The 23,062-nt window shown below is 32.3% G+C and overlaps 1 protein-coding gene across 1 annotated transcript in view; it reads right to left on the bottom strand.

Moving 5' to 3' along the window:
- Positions 1-23,062, bottom strand: part of LOC143244312 (ubiquitin-conjugating enzyme E2 G1-like) — a 44,029-nt gene that overhangs the window by 13,098 nt on the left and 7,869 nt on the right. Inside the window, exons 2-3 of the mRNA XM_076488746.1 lie at positions 16,163-16,265; positions 3,609-3,706 (exon numbers count right to left, since the gene is read on the bottom strand). Coding sequence (XP_076344861.1) covers positions 3,609-3,706; positions 16,163-16,265 — 201 coding nt within the window. The remainder of the gene's footprint in view (positions 1-3,608; positions 3,707-16,162; positions 16,266-23,062) is intronic.

The following is a 23,062-nucleotide window of genomic DNA, read 5'->3' as shown; positions in this document are numbered from 1 at the left end:
TCTTATAACTACCACATGCTATCATTGTAAATAATTCTTTTCAGTACTTACATGGGTGTGCATTGATATGTATATACAAGAACAGACTTCAAAGTAATATTTAAAAGTGTTTCAAACCTATCATTATATACCTGCACTAGATAAATAAAAGAAACTGTATTTGTCCTGCTTTTATAGCTGAAAATTGTAATGATAAAAATGTGCTCCAGGAACACAAATGTTCCAATTTGATTTTCCAGTTCTTGTGGTTATAATTAAAAATTCAAAAATACATACTTAAAAAATTAGTGACAATATGGCTATTTACTTATAAGATATTAATAACAATCAGTCACAAATAGTATTTCATTTACTTAGACCTTTCAATGTCTACCCAATGCTTCTATTTTTTCATGGTGATGAGAAACCCACTTGAAGTAAAAATGTATTCTAAAGATAACTAGCATAGGTATTAAAAAACTTCAATTAAAATAAAGTACAGAACAATGTTTTGACCTTCTCCATTGCAAAATCTCTTTTAGCATGAATATGACCTAAGTGTTTAAATGTGCGATTTTATTCTTTGTTATGCATTTATATCAGAATCATACACTATACAAAATCTCAAATTTAAACACACTACACTCACAAATTGACCATCAATGCCAGTTGTCACAGTGATGCATGCACTGCAATGATAACCAGAACAAAAAGTGAATAAGTAATACTGGACAGCTAGTAGAATGTTTAAATGGACTGTCTTGTTTGTAACTCACAACCATTCCTGCATTACAAAGCACTTAATTTGTATCTAAGGGATGATAAAAGTCTTTTCCAGTCTTGCTAATTTTTGTAAGTCAAAATTTTGAAACAGAAATTAAAGCATTTCAGATAAACATTGTGGTAATTCTACCCTAATTATCTAACACATATAATCTCTACACATTGCAACATGATTTTTTCTAGTTTAAGAATCAGTACATGTAGAATATCATGATACTGACTGAAATTACTTGTCAAACAATTCTAAATAAGTTAATATTTTTATCATTGCAAATATTGTAAAAAAATTTTCAGATAGCCCAGTGTCTCTCTTTAAAACAAACAGTGACAAAAGTTTGATTTAGTTTCTGTGATCTTCATGCTTTCTCTCTTTCTTCTGTATGCATGTTTAAGATAACAGCAACACAACTGGCTATCTAGGTTATGTTCACTGCATGCATTGAACCCATATTTTTGTTATAATCTTTAAATATTAACACTGAGCCAACATAAGGCTAACAATGCATAGAAACTATAAGACTGTATATGAAAAGGTTTAAGACATTGTTGTAAATTATCTAAAGAAACCTTTGTAAAATAAACAGAATCACATTAATCTTCCTCCCCACTTGTGCCAAATATTGGTAATAAATAACCTTACAAATTCTTACCATACTTTGTGCTGAAAAATCACATTATAAAATCTGTTTAAATACCAGTAATAGGTTTCAAAAAATGATTGCTATGAAAGAAGTTCTGTTATAATTTTGTGAGCAATAGCATTGAAAATTCTATATAACAGTAACAAGCAACACCTAGTACATACATCCAGATGCTAAAATAATGTATTGTAACATGTCACTAGTAATGTGAACACATGCAAAGAAAATGCTTAATGAACATTCAACACACAACTTAATTCATGTTTCATGCAGAGTTAAAATGTTGATTTTGAAAGGAGTCAGACATTATTTTTCTGATCTTTACTTACAGAACCCATATATATATACTTTATTTGTTTATTTTTTATCAATGGCTTCTCGCAGAAAATGTATAAGTGTTGAGTGAAAATGAGACAATCACTGAACTATCTGATGATAATTCATCTGATCTTCCAAGTGAATGTGAAGATTCTGCTGTGGAAGTGTCTGTGGATCAGTCAGACAGTGATGTTGTTTGACATACAAAGATATGTAAATTTGTTGTGCTTTCAATTGATGATGAATCTACAAATGTTCCTGTTAGTGATTTGTTTTCCTGTTGTGATAATGATAATTGGTCAGAAATAAATATTCCACTTAACCGAGATGTGTTTGAAGGAAATTCAGAGGTTACTATAACTCCTTCCAAACCCAAAAGTATTGTTGCCATGACAAGTCTAATGTTTGCAGATGACTTGTTTGAAATGTTTTGTCAGGAAATGTGTACCTATCATAACCAAACTGCAGAAAACCAAAATGTCATCTAAAAAATTTCAATGGTTACACTTACAACAGACATGAGAAAATTCCTGGATCTTATTCTACTAATGGGACAGACATGGAAAATACTTGTCAACAGATCAACTTCTGATTAGCCAATATTTTTGTAGACAAGGAGCCAAAATAGATTTAAACAAATTTAGATGTTTTGGCATTTAAATGATAATCAAAAAATGGATTAGTCTTCAGGTAGACTCTTCAAAATTTAACTAGTACTGAATTGTTTCCTCATTAAATTCAGGACACTGTACAAACCAAAGCAGCAGTTGTTATTTGATGAAAAGGATGTCCAAAATTCAAAACATACAACCCTGCACAAATTGTAAAATATAGCCTGCTGGTGAGAATGTGTGTGACAGTGACACAGGTATACAACATGAAGATTTATAATGGTGCAGGTAAAAAATTAAAGGAAACTATTCTTTCAGTTCTTGCTTGCAATCTTGAATTGTGAAACCACATATAACAGGACAATTATTACAACAATAGTTTATGAAAGTGAATAGAGGATTGCTGCAAAGTCTGAAGATTCAACAGCAAAAAAAAAAAGTGAAAGAGCTTCCTGTATAAAAGGTGACGTTCTCGTTTTCACGTGGAAATATGAGAGAAGTGAGAATGGTTTCAGTCATCCATGACTCACCTGTTTCTACCACAGGAAAGTAAAACAGAATAACTGGAGATGAAATAAAACAGCCTGTGTGTGTTCTCCAATACAATGCTTACATGAAAGATGTTGATCTTGCAATTTAGTGCCTCTAATACCACATCATTCTCAGAAAAACATAATGGACAAAAAAGGCAGTATTTTATCTTATAAATTGCAGTCTTTTTAATTCATACATAATCTATAAAGCCCAGAATCAATGAAAAAAAATAAAACATAAGCAGTTCTTCCTCTCTGTGGCAAGAAAATGTATTACTGACAAAGAAAAAGAAAGTTCACTAGAACTAGAGAGAAACAAACTCAGTCTATCATCTGAAGATAGCAGGACAACCCCATATAAGGATCCCCCAGGAAGGCTGTCTGGTGACATGAAGCAGCATATTCCTGCATTTATTTCATATACATGAAAAAAAAAAAATCCCCACCAGAGCTTACAGAGTTTATACTGCCCACAGTTATAAATAAGTGTAATGTGATATATCTGCAAGTTTCATGCAGTCCCAGTCCAATAGGAAAATGTTTTACAAGATACCACACTAAAAATGTATTAGGTGTCTTCATGTACATATTCTGCAAGTTTAAAATAAATAATAAAAAGTGAAAATGAGTTATGAACAAACTAAAATGTTGCAACAAATGGCACACAAAGACATTCTGCATGTAAAATAAGTAAACTCATGACCCACCCACAATGTGTTAAACAAACAAAAAAGAATTCTTACTATTTGGATGCCATACGTCAGTAATGAATTTCATCTTTGGTGGCTTCAAAGGATAATCCTTTGGAAAATAAAGATGAGCTTTGAAAAAGCCTCCTTCACTGTAAGAAAGAATTCCTCAGTTACAGACCATTAACCAGTTTTTATATGTAATTAACCAATCTTATAGAACTAATGTAAAAATAATTAAACATTACTGAGTACAACATATTCTTTAATTTTATCTACAAGACATAAAAGTGCATGATTAATCAGGTAATGATTTCAAACAGTTAAAAACTGAATTCTCCTAAATATTAGATTTAAATTACAGAGTAAATAATATATGTTTGAGCCAAAAGATAGCACATCTAACACTGCATGAAAGATAGACATTTCCTTATGTTTCTAATACATGTACATCTGAAACAGCAGTGTAATGTTGCCTCTTTCAAATCAGTAAATATTGCTGGGCTACATATACACAGGCTATTCACTGAGTCAAATATTGTTGATTGAAAGTTAAATAATCTAAACTGAAAAAACTTTATCTCCTATATAAGTAAGGAAAACATCATTTACGTAGTTCAATGAGACCTCTTATACATTTCAATAAAATATTTGCACAGCTACGTTTTGATAAATTCTAAAAATTGAATTTTTAATAACTTGAAAACAAATTCTACTTGTGTAAAACTTTTAAATCATGTAATGATTTACATTTTCATGCTTTAAATGTGAAAAGATAGCTACTTAACATTTCACTTCAGTTATCTGATTCTGTACAAGATAATTACTACTGATTGTAGCAACACTGTCAAAAGGGCAAAGACAACACACATACCTGTCTAATAATCTTCATCAAGACCATAAAGTCAAGAAACACATTACGCAAACCTAAATTATTCAATTTTTATATTTTCTTTATTTGTATTAACATTACGACTTTGAGATATGATCAAATTTTCTTTCATTTTATTATTATAGAGAGCTCTTTTCTGAAACTAAGTTACTTCAAAAGCAATATGCAATGATCTACTCAGCTCTAACCTTATTCCCAGAACAATATATATTTTAAGCTAAATTATTCAATTGTGCATTACCAAATTGAGTATAACATTCATCAACAGAATTTCACATAAAGCAGTAATAACATTTTATTTTGAAAACCTTTCATCTCTCTATGTACTATAATAGAATAATAAAAACGTTTTCAACTCTTTCTCAGCTTCTTTATATAACAACACAAACATTTATCATAAAACAGGCTTCACCAAATAGCATAGAACTGTGCTGAATAGAACTTAAATATAAAACAGTTCAGGACCTTTGGAAGTCCAGAACTATTTTCACTTTCTCTGGGTCCCAATTCAAACTTTGGCTTTAGGATTTTAATGGAGAACTCAACAAGTCTTTGGGTTTTTCACTCCAAGTCAACTGCCAACTGGCACAGAGCCAAACCTTGAAAACAGGACCATAGTTCATCTATGGAACAGGCACAGCAGTGATAGTGCCAAAGCAGATAGATTTAGCTGGGGTGTCGGTGAGCTCATTCCCACGAATACTAATGCTGACCAGTATCCAGAAAAACTGGATAGAAGTTGAAGTTAGAAAGAAATGGGCCAGTCGGTTTTAAATATCAGCAAGAACAGGGTGTGAACTAATGTGAAGCAATTCTAGCACCAGTAGAGAACTAAGCAGGTCAGTATAAATAGTGCAGTTTGAGTACTGCTTAGCTTCTATGTGATCCAAGGCAAGAGAAATGGCATACAATTCAGCAGCAAACAAACAATGTAGAGTGGATTCTGTGTACAACCACCAAACTACAACAAACCATGGCACAGCCCACAGAGTCACCCAATTTTGAACCATACATATAAATAGGAATGGAAGAATTTATCACAAAATGTTCAGCAAATAAAACATGGTACTTCCAATGGAGAATATCTGCTTTTCTCATGTGGCATAAAGAAAGGTCACATTTGAGGATTGTAATAAGCCATGGTGGGATGGGCTGACCAGTGGATACAGACCCAATTCATTCAATTGCACCTGGACACAAAGGCCAAAAGGACCAATGGCAGATCATCTGTTCTGAAAAAGCATGGCCCACTGAAGAAGTAAAACACAACACCAGGTGAGATGCTGTGGTAAAGATCGATGTTTTGAAGCATAAAGTAAAGACAGCTGCATACGGTGGAGGTGTAGATGAGGTTCATGAGACTGTGTATAAGCTATGAACTGGGAAAGTGCAGAGCCAAAGTCCTTGATGATGAATGGGGTACAGCGTCTTAAAGGCTGATGTTCTGGCCATAGTCGAGTTTCGATCAAATAAAAGCATGATATATCTTTAGCATAGAATGTTGATCCACTCCCCAAATGGTGAAAGAGAGGACATGGAGGATGTTCAGTGTTCTTGTACATTTGACCTGCATCTGCTTGATGTGTGGTATAAAGATCACCTTTTGGTCAAAGATAAGCCCCAAGAACTTTGTCTCAGGGACCACAGGCAGCACAACTTCACCAATACAGATTTCAGGATAAGGATGAATAGCTCATTGGCACAAAATGTATGTAAATGGTTTCAGAGAGAGAAGTTTAAACTGTTTGCTGTGGTCCACTTCAGTAAAAGATTGAGGGCAGTCTGTATCTGCTGCTCAATATACCTAATGTTCGATGATTAACATGAGATGTGAAAGTCGTTGACATAGAGCCAGTTTGCAACAGTGAGAGGGAGTTGTTCAGTGATGGCACTTTATACTGAAAAGTGTGACACTCAAAACACAGCCTTGAGGGACTCCAAATTCCTGTAGAAAAGAACAGGAAAGTGTCAAACCCACACAAACTTAGAATCTCCTGTCAATTAAAAAATGTTCAATAAAAATGGGCAAAAGGCCATGTAAACCATATATATGGAAGTCTCACAAAATGCCATACCTCCATGTTGTATCCCAAGTCTTCTCAATGTCAAAGAATACTGACACAAGATGTTGTTGTTTGAAAAAGGCTTCTCTGATTGATGTTTCAAGTCGAATTAGGTGGAGCCCTGTCATTAGAACCCACACTGGGTGGGAGAGGGGAGGTCATTTGATTCGAGGAACCAAACAAAATGAGCACTAACTATCCTCTCTAAGGTCTTACAGAGACAGCTCCTCTGAGCAATTGGGCAGTCTTTGAGTGACCTAACCACTGACACTGGAAGCATCTGAGAGGGTCTGGAATGTATGGCCATAACCTGCAATTAATATAACCTGCTTTGATGGTGGCAGGTGAACGTGGTGATGTAAATGTCAGAATGAAGGCATTGGTAGGCATTGTAATTCCACCTTTGTGAGTGGAGATATGCCTCACTTCAGAAACTCCTTGGGTGGAGAAACCAGTGAGAATCTCTGACTCAGGGATGTTCTTCAAATCCCTCTCAACAATAACTCCTTGTGATTAATTCAAAGTAGCAATCCCCAATCACCTTTAAATGCAACAGGAGTTCACTGTGTTGAGATGTGTATGTTTCCACCAATATTTCACTAGAGCAAAGCTTCTTTACTGACTTTGGAGAGCCAGCAAGTCTGTCTAGTCATGAAGACATCTGCCCTAAAGATTTGTCTGAAAAAGAATGTAGTATAAGAAAATGAGGTACAGGTGTTACAGATGTTGAAGACTGCTGCTTAGAATCTTCAAGACATGGTCGTTTACCTATGGACTGTTTTTTCACTATTTTATTTAAGTTTGTTATTTGAAGGATCCATAATAAAAACAAGGAATATTTTGGTGCCCACTGACCTCACCCACCATGAAGCCCTATGAGGGGATGCACTACAATGCCAAACAAGGACATTGCAGCAACACCAGGGTTTCATGAGCACTATACCCAAACACCAGTATCAGATACAATGTTGACAACTCCTGTTGAGAACATCCAACACAGGTACTCAGTTGACCATAGCTCAAGTGGACCAGCTGATTGACCCAGTGGGCCATCCCAAGGTTGCCCATCAACAGGAATTCAATGCCAAAGTAGTGTGTTAGGGTTGGACCCCTCAACCACCATGATCCTCTTCTCCTCTTCACAGGTAACCATGCATGGCAAACACATGGGTGGATGTTAGATCCCAGAGGTGGTAAACTGAAAGAACAGAACCTTCCCTAGGAGGTCCCCTCACCAGTACAAGAATCCACACCGAGGGGAACCTCGATGAGTATATTCCCAATGGCCTTTGACTTCAAGAGAAATTTTGATATGTTGCAGTGAAGATGTTTCCACAAAGATGTCTTCAGAGCATAACTTCTTTACTGACTTGGGAGAGCCACCAAGCCCTTCTAATACCTTTTGAATAAAAAAAGGGAGACATCTGCCCTAAGGGTTTGTCGGATAAGAAAGCATGATTAAAAATCAAGGTACGGAAGCTGCCTGTGATGGTAACTGTACAACAGAACTGTTTAAGCATAGTCGTTTATGGATAATTTGTGTTCCAATATTTTCACAGCTTGGAGGGGGGGAACCAAAATAAAAACAATACATTTCAGTGTCCACTGATCCCACCCGCCATGGAGCCCCATGAGGGGATGCACTACAATGCCAAACAAAGACACTGCAACATTGTCAGGGTTTCGTGAGTACTATTCTTGAACACCACCATCAGATACAATGTCCACAACACCCACTGAGAATGTCTAACACTGGTACTCAGATGACCCTAGCCCAAGTAGACCAGGCAATTGATGCTGGGTGGCCCACCCCAAGACCACCAATCTACAAGAATTTAAGGCCAATGTGGTGTGCTGGGGTTGAACCTCTGAACCACCAGGATCCTCTCTTCCCCTTCATAGGTTACCACATGTGGCAAACATGTGAGTGGATGTTTTGATCTCAAAGAAGGTAAACTAAAAGTACAGGACCTTCTCTGGGAGGTCTCCTTAACACCTACAGGAATCTACTTCAAGAGGCAAAGCAGTTAGAAGAGATTTTCAGAAGGGTCATTCCATGTCAAATCATCCAGGGGGTCTACAGAAGACTGAAATTTGCAACACTGACTGAATTAATCTCACAGAATTCAAAAATGGTCTCAAACCAAGTTTATCTCTGACCATACATTTTGTTACTTGAAAAAAAAACAACTTCAATTCAAGTGTTACTGTGTGCAAATATATCCATACAATATTGAAAAATACCTGTCAGAATTTTATGAATCCCACTGAAATATTCTAACAAGCCTTTCACAATGTTAAATAATGAAGTTGTAAGAAACAAGAAAGAATTAATTCATTTCTGAACAAGTTTATTGGCATAACTAGTTAGATCACATGGCAATGCAAATATATTGTGTATGCATTACAGTTATGCAGATATGGCTGAGTTTAAGATTCATAATATAATAAATACAAAGGTAAATCAGACACAAAAAGCACAGTGCTACAACAGGGGATAACTGAGAAAGATTATAGTCACACCAAACTGCAATAATCGTGACAATGAAATGTTTCAAAAACTGCTTTGGTGATAAATTAGCCTTAACAACACCAAATAAACACTGCTTTGTTCAAACAGCTTGAATAAATTTCTGAAATTCGAGTTTGATTATTCTGAGATCACTTTGACTTAGAACACAGTGGTGAGCACTACTGCCTCGGATGTACTTATCAGACAAAGAATATGTTGGAAAAGAATCCAGCTTTCATCTTTACGTGACCTTGCAGGCCATGAGAACAGTTCATTTCTTGATTTCTTCATAAATGACACCAACACATCAGAATGTTCATCTGATCTATCTTTTATGTTTCCCACATACCATTCATGACCGTATATGTATGCCACATATTTCCCTGGCTAATAATTGTCATTGCTATCATTAAATCCTATTTGAGCTGCTGTAGCATCACTTTCACTGCTACTACCAACAGTTACAACTGTGTACACATCATCATCTGACAGCCTTCTCATATACAATTTGTATTTTGCATTTTTCAAAGCGCTCGAGTAGATCAAACGTTACACAATTCTGCAGGACTGATTCTCGATTGACAAGAAAGAACTGAATGCCTGAATGTGGTCTTTTGCCCAATGATACATATCAGAGACACTTAACATGTGATTATTTATAGGCAATTGAAGGCTTGCATGAGCCACCAGCCTCTTCACCGTAACCCCAACTCCATCGCATGGACTTTCCCATAACTGGTGGCAAAAAAATACCATTCAGCAGAAAACTGATAATTTTCAAAATGGTAGCATAGATTTGCAAAATATTTAAAATTCTTGTATTGTGAAGCTGCTCCATCGCTGAAATAAATGATCTTTTCTGTGTTTGGATATTTCTGTTTAACTTGGCTTAGTATGGATATATTTGCACACAGTAACACACCTGAATGAAGTTTTTTTTCAAGTAAAAAATGTATGATCAAGAGGATACTTTAAAAAATTATAACTCAAAAAGTAGGTTGAACACCATCTTATTTTTTTTGTAGATCATATTCAAAGACATAAGAATATATGGTAAAAATCTGAAAAGGCTGAATAACTGGTGACATGGTCAAACTGTGGCCTGAAGTAGGACTATTTTAAGCTAAATCTTAAAAAGTTGCATGCAACTAACTTTTTTGCAGGAAATCTAATAGACCTTTAATTACAACAATTGCTGATTTATCAACTGATATGTTACAGGAAATATGAAAACAAAATTCAGTTTTGTATCATATTAAGTCTTAGAGCTATGGCTCATTAAATAAACCAATGTCTTTTACAATTTTGGGTTTTCAGGTGATTTTACAGCCTCACTATGCAAATCCTAAGATAAACTTGGTTTGAGACCATTTTTGAATTCTGTGAGATTAATTCAGTCAGTGTAGAAAATTTCAGCCATTACTCTTGCAGCTTTAAGCATTGAAAGTTGCCTGAAAATGAATTTGCCAAAAATAAAAAATTAATTAAATTTTACAGGGCTGATATAAGAGATATTGATCTAATCTTTGGGAGTTTTCATTATATGCGTAGATGAGCACATGTGAATTTTTTCAAGGCATTATGGAGGGGTCACCTGAAAAATTTTCCAAAATCTGGATGATTTGACATGGAATGACCCAGAATACATCAGTCTCATTTTTGAGCCCTTCCTGCTCATTGGCAGTCAGGAGACCACCACTTTACTATGGTAAACCAGATATGGTTTTAGTGTTCATATACAATCAGTTACTGCCTCTACACCATTTGTTAACAAAGGAGAAGTTCAATGCTGCAGGATCAAGCTGAAGGACAACTAGTCAGCTTCTAAATGGCACTGGAGTCAAATGGCATCGACAGTGGCATACATCTCTCTCTCTCATCATAAAAGGATAATTATCACTGCTTCATGATTCATAGCCCACTTTCCAAGAGAAACAAGAAAAAAGGAAAGGGGAACAAATGGATAAATTTCTGGCAGTAAAAAACTGACTCACGTATGAAAATTCATATATAAATCAGTACTGAAAAAAAGGTTTCAGTTGATAGCATATATTATACAATTTGACTCCTCCCATCAACACTACCTCAAAGTAATGTCTTTCAGGATAAAGATGGGAGATGGCAATTGTTCAGTAATATCAATATTTGCCTAATCAAAATCACCTACCAGAAACAGATAGAGAAAAAACCCAAAAACTGTGCTGCCATCAATGTATCCATTGATTTTTCTATCAGTTTCCAAGGGTGTATTGAATGGCACAAACATAAAGACTGCATGCTTGTCAAACAGCAGTGCAACCCTCTCAATGAACCCACCTATCACAACCTTTCTTGTATTAGGAAAAGTGCCTAAAGTTGACAGTAACAATAGGTCTTGGAAACATGGGGGATGTTTGAATCCAAGAGAAAGTAATATATATAATTAGAATATTTCCTGCAAAGTTCTTGAATGTTTAAATCCCAGAAGGTAAAATACAAAGACAGAACATTTCCTGAGAGGTTCTCTCATCCATCATGTTCATAAAGTCACATTGAGGGACTTTCATTTTAATTACTTTTATACCAACAGTGTTTCAAATAAGTGGTCTCTGGTTGTCTGAGAAAACCAAACTCCTCAGTGCGCAGCCCAAATACACCACTACATTGTTCAAAGTACAGCTGCAACATGGCCCAATACAACAGCAGTTTATGCATCTACTCCAAATCGATACATTAAGATTACTATATAAATTATAAGTAATCTGTCTATGGGAACCATGTTCCAATTTCCACAAGGACATAATCCTCATGACTAAACAGACTGTTTATCAATGAAAATGTTCGTTATAACATTTTGTAAATATGTCCATAACTTATAGCCAATAACAGACTGCCACTCAAAAATTCTGATAATGACATGCACTTTTTACAGTATACATATTTGCATGTTTTGATGCATTAAACTTAGGTACCATTTCTAATATGTTTTCATTTCATACTGACTACTGTTAAGACAGTATAATTTATGAAACATTAGTAAGTGATGACATTATACACAGGGCAGCCAGATTTAATATATATGAAAACTGGGACAAATTTGTTTTAGTGGGTGTACTCCTTTTCCCAGCCAAAGGAAAATTTTGAAACATCCATAGCTGGAGAAGAAGAGAGCATTTTATAGGTATATTTTTGTTATTTCAAAAATTAAAATAACTTCCTGTAAATGCTTGAACTAAGTGTTTAAACAATTCCTGGCAGTTTTCAGAGAAGAATTACAGGTAAAAATGTTAACTGGTTAATTTGTAAATCATTTTAGACTGCTTCAGTTCATCTTTCCTTATAAATACATTTTTAATGTCTGACAGAACAATAATACTAAAGCAGGAGAAAACAGACACTACCTCTTGCAAAGAACTGGTCAAAAGCCATGTGTGTAGCTAGAGTGTGGGGACAGATGGAAAGAAGCACTACCAAATGAGGTTGACAAACGATAGACAGAGAGAGAAAAAGGGAGAAATGGGAGGCTAGACTGAACTGGCTAGAAAAAAGAAATCAGAAGGACTCAACAAAGAGAGGTTTCATTAAGACTCTGGGAAGAATACAAATGTGAAGGAAGATAAGCATGACAAAGAGACCACCTACGTGGCGTTTGGCTTAAAAATGTAGAATTCCCTTCAATATGATAATTCAGGAATAAACAGTTTTATCACAGATAATGTTTTATAGTTGTAGTTGTCTATAATTTATATAGTTTTAATTTCTATGATTGTCAGGTAACGATGTAAAACAACTGGCCTATATACGTGTACTAGCAGAAAGAACAGGCTGAGACCCAACCAGTCCACTGCTGCCCAACACTAATTAACTACTTAATAAATCGAATAAAATAAAGTGAAATTAAAATATCAATGTTTTAATTACTTGTATAGTTAGAAAAACTAGTAACACTAATTTTAATTAGTCCATTATTTTTTGTAAAGTCAGTTGTTAACTAAATGAGCACCAAGTCAAAGGTAAACAAAAGGGAATCCTCAATAGCCAAAGCACTTGAAATTCTTTTAAGCAGGACTAAATTAAGCTATAATAATATAATACTTTTGTTTTTACTTAAAAATAAAGTCTGGTCACCATATATGGTATACACACAAGTACTGGCTCAGTAAATAAACAGCCACATGAATTACAACAAAATTTCCATGAAATCTTTTATAAATAAATTACATTATTGATGTTTCTAGTGGCTTCTAGCAACAATGTGCTTCAAGTTTTCTCATTCATTCATAAGTACTCCATGCATATATCACAGCCTTATGAGCAATGCATATTTGAAACAAACTTGAAAAAAAAAAAGGGATAACTCAATTTTTCTGAGATACAGGAATAACAGATTCAAAACCAGGATATTTGGGCACCTGAATTAGCTGTGTCCAGTGAACAACCCAGTAAGTAAGTCTTAGTTCAAACCCTGCACAATGAATAAAATATATACTTGAAAAGAATTAAATTTAGTATATGTTTAGCCTCATGTTTTTTTTTCTGTAAGCCCTCCAACAAAATTTAACCCCAGTTCCTTGTAATAATATTACATGGTACAAATGTTTATTCATTTAAGATGTGCAGATAATAATACAAAATAACAACATCCACAAAGCAGGCAACATCTAATAACTGTTAGACTGTGAATGGCTTTCTGACTAAGATATTAGTGCCTTAAAATAACTCCCTTAGCTGTTAAAACTAAACTCAGCAATAGCAACATTTATTCTAAAGATAAAGTAGCTAAAACTCTCTACAGATAACAACATAATGTTGTATATAATTCAATAAATTAAAACTTTATCCTTCCTAGTGGTTATAAATTATTCAATAGCAAAAATCAAAGAGAACTGATGACAGTCTGTGAAAGAGAAAGTATGATAGGCTTGATGACAAGTAGGTTTGACTCTCTTGTGACTCCATAAAAAGAGAGCTGAAAGCTATAAAAATTATGCAATGTCTTAATAATATCTAAATTATAAAAAAAAATAATTTACATTAAAAACTCAGGACATCATACAGAAGTGATGAAAAATGAGCAAGTCAGAATAAATAAACATGTTACACAGACAAAAAGATAGTGAGAATTTAAATATTTCCTTTAACCCTTTGGCAATGGGTCAAAGGCTATGTTGTTGCATTTGTTGACTTGCATTCAAAATTTTACTGAACTACTATTATATAAATTCATGTCAGTAAGTGTGTAATCAAGTTGTAAATTAAAATTCAAACTTTGGTGTTATATATGGAGTTAATTTCTTAATTTAAAAGTAAATACGAAAAGAACATGCCTAGATATACATATTAGTGAATCATGTTGTATGTTGATTGCAGCACAGTTTAAAATTAGAGGTTTTTGGTGTGAAAATACAAAGTCTGTAGTTTTGTACAGATTACAAACACAAATTACCAGTATTGACAAGCTAGAATATGAAATAAGAACCTCATATATTTTTATTTTGCTGAAATATGGCTTAGGTACTGAATCAAACATGATGGCATATACCCTTATATACTCTTACTACAGTAATATGACATGTGAATAACCAATAAACAGCTTAGAATGTCCATAGAGTGGTTTTTCTCGGCCATTTTAATCTGTAAAAAGGCCACTACATTCTTTCAATCAACGTTCACAAGGAGGTAGGTTGTATCTTTAGTCTGCTAAAAGTTTCATATTTTTTAAAATCTAAATACATCTTAGTTACTAAGCTTAATAAATTATAGTGGAATTCTATTGTTTCACGATAGTTATTTATGACTTTTGGTTATTCAACTGTATATATAAAGCCTAAAAAAATTTTGTTTGATATTCTCCATGTGCAACATTTTAAAAGGCTTAGCAACCTATGTCCAGCAACAATCAAGTACAAAGGTCATAGCGAGATGAGATAATTGTTTGCTTTGCCTCTTCATTTATTATTTTATATTTTAAGAAAAATAAGTTTCATAACTTATTTCTAGATAGTAATATTAATTGTTTACTAATTGAAGTACGATTGTATATTTCAAAATAATAATCCACTAAAACACAGCCAAGACAGGGTCACTTTGTAGAGACTAAAGGTGCGTTTTATATTACTGGACAATGTAACATGAGTGCATGTGCACTGTATCAAAGCATGTTATGTAAATGTCAATTAGGCACAACTGGAGGGTCAATATAATAAAAAAAAAAATTTAACATTATGAAATTTAAGCTAATATGATTTGTATTTGTTGTGTTATAACATGCAGTCATTCTAGCATAAAAAAAGCCTAATTTATACTTTTTCCTTTTTTTTTTTTTATGGTTACAAGGTTGGCCAATTGATAAGACCCCACATAGTTAGGGTATAGAAAACAACAAAATATAAAGTCTCACTGAAAACAAACACTTGAAATGTATTTAGAAGGTTTTATGAAATTACACAAATAACTGACATTATGGGGATGTAAAATAGTTTTTCTATTCATAACCCTAAAATCATTTCACACTGAGACTAGTAAAAAAACACATTGGATATATCAATAAACATTTCTTTAGTAAAAATACTTCATTAAAAAATCCTAGTTTTTCCATATATATAAATTTGTATTCTTTACTAAAAGTCTACAAAATTTTGTGAAAATACACATACCATATCAAAAGTTATAGCATAAATATTTTGTGTGCAAATGTGTATATAAACTCATGTATATTATACCAAGCCCATTCCAAAAAGGTTAAATAATAAGAAATTGAAACTTATATAATATTAAAAATAGATTTATTAGCTACATTTGATGTTAAATTTATCTGTTGACAGTAAAGAAGTTTACTAAAGTTTTCCATGTAACTAAAATACTGTGACATGTCCACTTAAAACCTACCCATAGTGAGAGGGTTAGGTAACTAACAAGGTAAACAAAGATCTACAATAATTATATTATAAAACATAATTATTTAAATAATACTTGTAAGTAATTTAGATCTATAATTTATGTACTTATAGATGATTGATGGGTCACTTAATTTTTATATAAAACAACTTCTCATTCAATGTATAGATTGTCTATAAAGTAGGTTATACACAGAAGTGTTTAAGATGTATTTACTTAAACAATTTTCACTACAATTATTCAAACTCTTGTGTAAATTACATACTATAATGTATCAGGTGGACCAATGATGAGAACCTCCCACTTATAAATATCATTGTCATCAATCAATCCAGCTGAGAATCCTTCTACTGGATTTTTATTCAGCTCTGAAAAAAAACAAAACAATTATTAGTATAAAATGAAACTTTTACCCAAAGTGATAACTGTTTTAACAAATAAATTTAAATTTTTTTCTCCTTTTATATATTTTGATAACCAAATAAATGGTAGTTCTTCTCTTTAAAATGTGGCACTGATTTTTTTTAATATTTAAAGAAAAACAAGTTGCTTCAGAAACTAGTAAACAAACTATATCAATGACTCTACTTCAGTCACATTTATAATATAAAAAAAATTCAATTAAAATTATATCACTACATAACAGACAGCAAGAAACCAAATACAAAAGTTGTATCTTTATATGCATATCACTTGAACATTTTTTATATATCATATCAAAAATGTCTTGCACAGTGTTTAAAAAATTAAGAAAATAATCACCACAACACACAAGGGACAGCACAAGTTCATTTTGGCAAAATTCAAGCATACAAGCCTGAACTGTAAAAATTATAATCTTAACATATATATATAATCCCATTTTAGTAATATGAATTTAAAACATGTAGCAGTAAACAGGCTTGACAATTTGAAGTTCTACATCACACATTTGTATATCATATTAAGTTCAATACACTAGCAAATATTGCTCAGATATAAGGCAATGAAGCTTTCTTCAGTTAGGACAAAAGATAGAAATAAAATAAGGAACAAGTTTATTACTGAAAATTGAGGTCAGATCTCAAAATATTTTTGTTTGCTGTAACCCTAAGTTGATTTAAAATGTGGGTAGGTAGGTAGTAATAGGTAAATATTTTATTTTTTTCCAACTGGTTGGCAAAGAAAACTTCAAAAATACCACTAGTTCTATTATCACCTAAAATACAGTAATTGTATTAATGGTTTTAACATGCTATCATTTATTCTGTGAATACAATTAAAAAACTTCAAATTATTTTGTAACAACCATAGGTTGATATTAATCTTGACTGAAGAAGTTGAATTGACTGTTGTTAACAATTTTATAGGTTGTTCTTCCATTTCATCTTGTTTGAAAAGTTAATCTACGAGTACTTCCCTCCATCCTAATCTGACAGAACATTTTTCAGAGATGGCTATACTAAACAGATGTGTGTTCATAATGTTGTTCATTTATGCTTGTTTATCATAAATTCTTCTGTGATAAATCGGTATTTATTAGTTTAGTGCATAGGGTCCTATGGGACAAGATAAGCCATGTTGTCAAACTTTAACACAATGGCCAATCAGCACTTACCTGTTATTTGATAATCAAGTGATGCCTTCTCACATCACTACAAACTAAAATTTCCAAGAAAAAAATTCTATCCATAATACAGAGATAAAAAATTTTAAAAGTCAGCACATATTGTTTGATGGATTTATATATCAATAAAAATTTGTGATTTAAAAAATTTTCCAGGTTGTAATGTCAAAATAAATCTCTCAATCAGACCAAATTTCAGAGTTGGGTGGGTTACAGCAGACAAATATTTTTATGCCTAGTCTAACATGCAACAAAGGAACAGTAAGTAGATTACTAAATATCTTGAGGTATTATAATGAGAAGAAATTCAACCCAGAAATAAGTCTATGGTCACTCATCCTACTGGCAAAAAAGAAATACTGGAGTTTCAGTTTGTTAATTATAGGTTATGTCACCAGTTCTGGTATTAATACAATATTAAACAATATCAGAGTATCAATACACCACTGATACTTTCTCAGAAAAATAAAAAAAACCAAAAATTATTTTCAATTGTTAACATTTAACTGTATAGGTACACATTAACCTGTTTATTCATACACTTGCCTTAATTGGTCTTAACACAGACTGTATAATCTTATTTGCATTAAAACAATCAAAACAAACAAATGAATAGCAAAAATATACAATATGTTATGCACTACAGTTTAAAAAATTACTTCTAATATCAAATTTAATCAAGACCCAGTAGTTACCAAATCAAAATAATTACTCATAGTAACCAGGAGCTAAATAAAAGACCTGAGAAATGATGAGAATAAAGAAAGAGGTGCAAATCAAACTTTTAGATAATACATAGTTTTATTATACAGCAGAAAGTATTTTTATTATAAAACAAACTATAATTTTCTTCCTCAGCATAAACAACCAAGCCAAACATTTTACACTCTCATTTCTTAACTTTATAGGATAAATGTATTCATCTGTTTTGGATCAAAATACAAAAACAATTAATTGAAATGTTCACCCGTAAAGTAAGACTTGACTTTTGTAGGAAAAACTTACAATAAAAAAAAATAATTTTCCTTTTATCTAGGTTTGAAAAGAACTAAAGCAACTTGCATAATGCAAGATGTATATTATTTAATGTTAGTTAGGGACTCCTATAATGTTAAAAGTACAGTCAAATCGTAAACACAATTAACATTTTCATTAGTAGTTACTTTTTCCAAGCATTCTCCACAAGTTACAAACCTCATAAACACCCTTTAAAATTTAGAAATATATTTTTTCTTTTTTGAGAATGGCTACAAATTGTAACATGAAACCATAAATCTTTATTATAAATAGCTTTAACCTTATATGTAACATTATACAGCTGTTTATATATTTTTTATTTCATTGAACTTTTAACCATATCTAACTTTACAAAAGCTGCAATCACAGCACATGCAACTTATGTTGCCATATCCAACAGCATAATACAGAAATTTACAAAGCGATATGTCTTTGCTCTGTTTTAGTGGACCAGTAGTTTGCAAAATAGTCTCATTTCAGTTATAATACATTACATGTGTATATGTTACTATTATTTACAAATAAATTCTTACATTTCAGTTCTTTAAAACACAGAACAATAAATAAAGAATTATAGAAAACAATGACCTCTACTACTTATGACTGTAAGGACATTTGTACTCACTTGTCATATCTAGCATGCCATATCTTGCATGCTAAGCCTTGCCAAATTTCACATGTAGATGATTTAAAACAAAACATTTTAGGTCTTATATATACATTTTGAAATAACAAAAACTTATAAATTACTCTACCAATATCACACAGTTCCACTGTAATTTATCAAACTCACTAACTAAGCCTTATTTCAGTCTAAAAAATACTGTTTTAAGAACAATTTTCTCTTACTCCTTCCTTCTGAGATTTCGAGCAAATATTAATCTTAGGAGATAAACAAAATATTTTCACTCTATGGGAATGTCTGGATAAAAAATTGTTTAAAATATCTGTATTCTGTTACAGTACTATCTGGGAGCTGTTGGTTGGACAAAATAGTCAAAATATCTGTACTCTTTTACTGCACTCTGAGATCTTAATGGTAAAAAAATGTTCAAAAATATTTGTATTCTGTTACTTTACTCTCAGAATTTCTGGTTGGAAAAATGTTCAAATTACCTGTACACTGGAAATTCCTGATTAGAAAAAATGTTCAAAATATTTCAACTTTGTTACTGTACTCTGGGAACTTCTGGTTCCAAAAATAGTATTCTGTTACTGTAGCCCCTAGAAACTTCTGGTTGCAAAAATGTTCAAAATATCTATACTCTGTTACATTCTATCACAGAACTTTCAGTTGAAAAAAAAAATCAAAATATTTGTACCTTATTACTGCACTGTCTGAAAATTTCTGGTTAGAAATATGTTCAAAATATGAATATATGTCAGAGACCATTTATGAAAAATACACCACTTAACACCAGTACATCAATATGGGAGAGAGGCTGATGAGACAGGAGAAAATGGACACTACCTCTTGCAAAGAACTGGTCAAAAGCCATGTGTGTAGCTAGAGTGTGGGGACAGATGGAAAGAAGCACTACCAAATGAGGTTGACAAACGATAGACAGAGAGAGAAAAAGGGAGAAATGGGAGGCTAGACTGAACTGGCTAGAAAAAGAAATCAGAAGGACTCAACAAAGAGAGGTTTCATTAAGACTCTGGGAAGAATACAAATGTGAAGGAAGATAAGCATGACAAAGAGACCACCTACGTGGCGTTTGGCTTAAAAATGTAGAATTCCCTTCAATATGATAATTCAGGAATAAACAGTTTTATCACAGATAATGTTTTATAGTTGTAGTTGTCTATAATTTATATAGTTTTAATTTCTATGATTGTCAGGTAACGATGTAAAACAACTGGCCTATATACGTGTACTAGCAGAAAGAACAGGCTGAGACCCAACCAGTCCACTGCTGCCCAACACTAATTAACTACTTAATAAATCGAATATAATAAAGTGAAATTAAAATATCAATGTTTTAATTACTTGTATAGTTAGAAAAACTAGTAACACTAATTTTAATTAGTCCATTATTTTTGTAAAGTCAGTTATTAACTAAATGAGCACCAAGTCAAAGGTAAACAAAAGGGAATCCTCAATAGCCAAAGCACTTGAAATTCTTTTAAGCAGGACTAAATTAAGCTATAATAATATAATACTTTTGTTTTTTCTTTTTATTACTGAAGCTTTTGAGTGCCATCAACACCACACATGGGAGCATGCATACATCCAATTCAGTTTTATTACCCATTACTATCTCTACCAGCCTATGTCAAATTAAACTTTTTTTTAAGCAAAACTAAACTAACCTACGAGACCTTGAACATGGTCAACTACATCAATCAAAAGGGTTCAAAACTTTAATCAGATCTCAAACTAATCAGAAAATGATAGAGCTACAAGATAAAATTTGACTTGAAAAATTCAGAGCCATTTTAGGAGCCACTATCCCAAAGCTAATAATACAGGATTTAGCTGCTTTTGACCAAAACATGTGTAAGATGTGGTATACAATGATATATGATAATTACAATTTAGTTTCCATATCAGACAAAAATTAACCAAATGATGACTGACCACATCAACAAAAACCTCACAGTTAATGGTAAAACTACTAGCTGTGTCACTGCCAATTTCATTGACTTCTTTACATGCTTCTTCACTCCATGTTTTTCAGAACAGACACCAGTCCAGTATATCTTCAACTGCTTCAAGCAGAACTGAAACTTGCTAATCTTTGGCATGTAATCATCAATTATCACTATTTCTTCAATTATCTATACATACAAGTTTCCAGAATAAACCCATTCAAAAATGCAACTTCTTCAGTACCAAATGCATATAATAAAAGAGTTTACACATAACACAATAGGTATTACAACTTCCATTGGAACAACTGCAAGTGATATGTTCACAAGTCATGAATGTAAGTGATAGCCACTTCTTATGTAAGTAGCTAGCCTACAGTTTACCTTGTATGGACTAAACAATAGTGTTGCTTTAACTTAATGTAATTTACTTATTACAAGCTACAAATATAACCTGTTTTACTTAGAGTAAGATTGCTTTAATGAAAAATAAACTTTAGGATAAGTGAGTACCCATTATTCATTATTTTAAAAAACAAAATTCTGATTATAAAAATAACTTGCTCATTTAACTTAGTTTGTCAGGAAATGTTTGGCATGCACTAATGATAGTTTAACAACATGTAACACTAGTAAGTCAAATTATTTACACAAACAGGACTAGCTCTAGTTAGATAAGAAATACCAAAAAGAAAAAATTAGACTTTTACTGTCACTTTGTGATGTTTAATCACTACCTACCTAGTACAGTAAACATTAGGTTGTTTTATTTATTTTCTCAGCATGCACATTCCTACATTTTCTTCCAGCCTGATATTAACCACTTTAAAATATTATATCTAAACTGTCTCATTCTCTCACTAATTGTTATCTTAAAAGCTTATATTTTTATACTTTAAACCATGTTTATTATTTTTACTATTTCACAAAATGACATTGATGGGCTAAATCTATGCAAAGATTAAAATGATTCATAAAGTAGAAACAGAAATCTTACACAAAGTATTAAAATCAGAGAAATACAAATTGTTTTAATTGCCAATATTTTTTGAACTTCTATCTAATTTGAAAAAAGTGTGATTAATACTTTTACATCTTACAGTACAGGCTGGAAGAAACAGTTAAAACAACTATGCATTCTGAGAAATCAAGAATTAAAAACAAACTGCAATACTAGACCATGTTTAAGCAGCATGTGATAAAAGCTGGATTTCTGTTTTCCCTTTTCATGGCTTCCTACCTATCTAGAACTAATCACATTTAAATAGGAGCTTGTTCATGTAATAGATTAACAATTTAAGTGTCACATATTAGTCTATCTCCAGTAATAGTAACAAACAGTTAAATGAGCTTGAAACTATTCTGCAATGAACATTTTCTTTGAGTGAATAACAAGTAATAAATGTCAATTTGCATGAAATCAGGATTAATTTTAAGGAGGAGTTTCAGTTTCAATATCCAAAAAGAAAGATCTACACACACACACACACACATATATATACATATTGTTTTATATACATATAGAACAATAACTGATAATAAAATATTTATATTACATACTTAGTTTTAAAGTTATAAACAACAAGACCATTCACACTTACTTTACTTCTTTAATTATTCAGAAATTTATATAACTTCATAAAGTTTAAATTACCAAACAAAACATAGCTTAGATACATCTTACACACACATTATATTATGAACTCAAGTGTCTATCCACGTGTTCATCTTTCTCCTGTTTGAATAGCTGCACATAGATAAAGTTCAAGATTCAATTTTGAAATGGTGAAAAAACAAGCAAGAATGATAGGTTTTATTTTGCAAGTAGAATATTCTACATTAAATTGCTAGGAATTAACCATACTATTATTCATATTTGAAAACGTGACATAACTTAAGAATGAAAGTGTAGATTTACCATATGTTATTGCTGAGCATGACTGAAATGCT

Source organism: Tachypleus tridentatus, chromosome 2, assembly GCF_004210375.1.
Source record: "Tachypleus tridentatus isolate NWPU-2018 chromosome 2, ASM421037v1, whole genome shotgun sequence".
Taxonomy (NCBI): Eukaryota; Metazoa; Arthropoda; class Merostomata; order Xiphosura; family Limulidae; genus Tachypleus; species Tachypleus tridentatus.
This window is presented reverse-complemented; position numbering and strand designations above follow the sequence as displayed.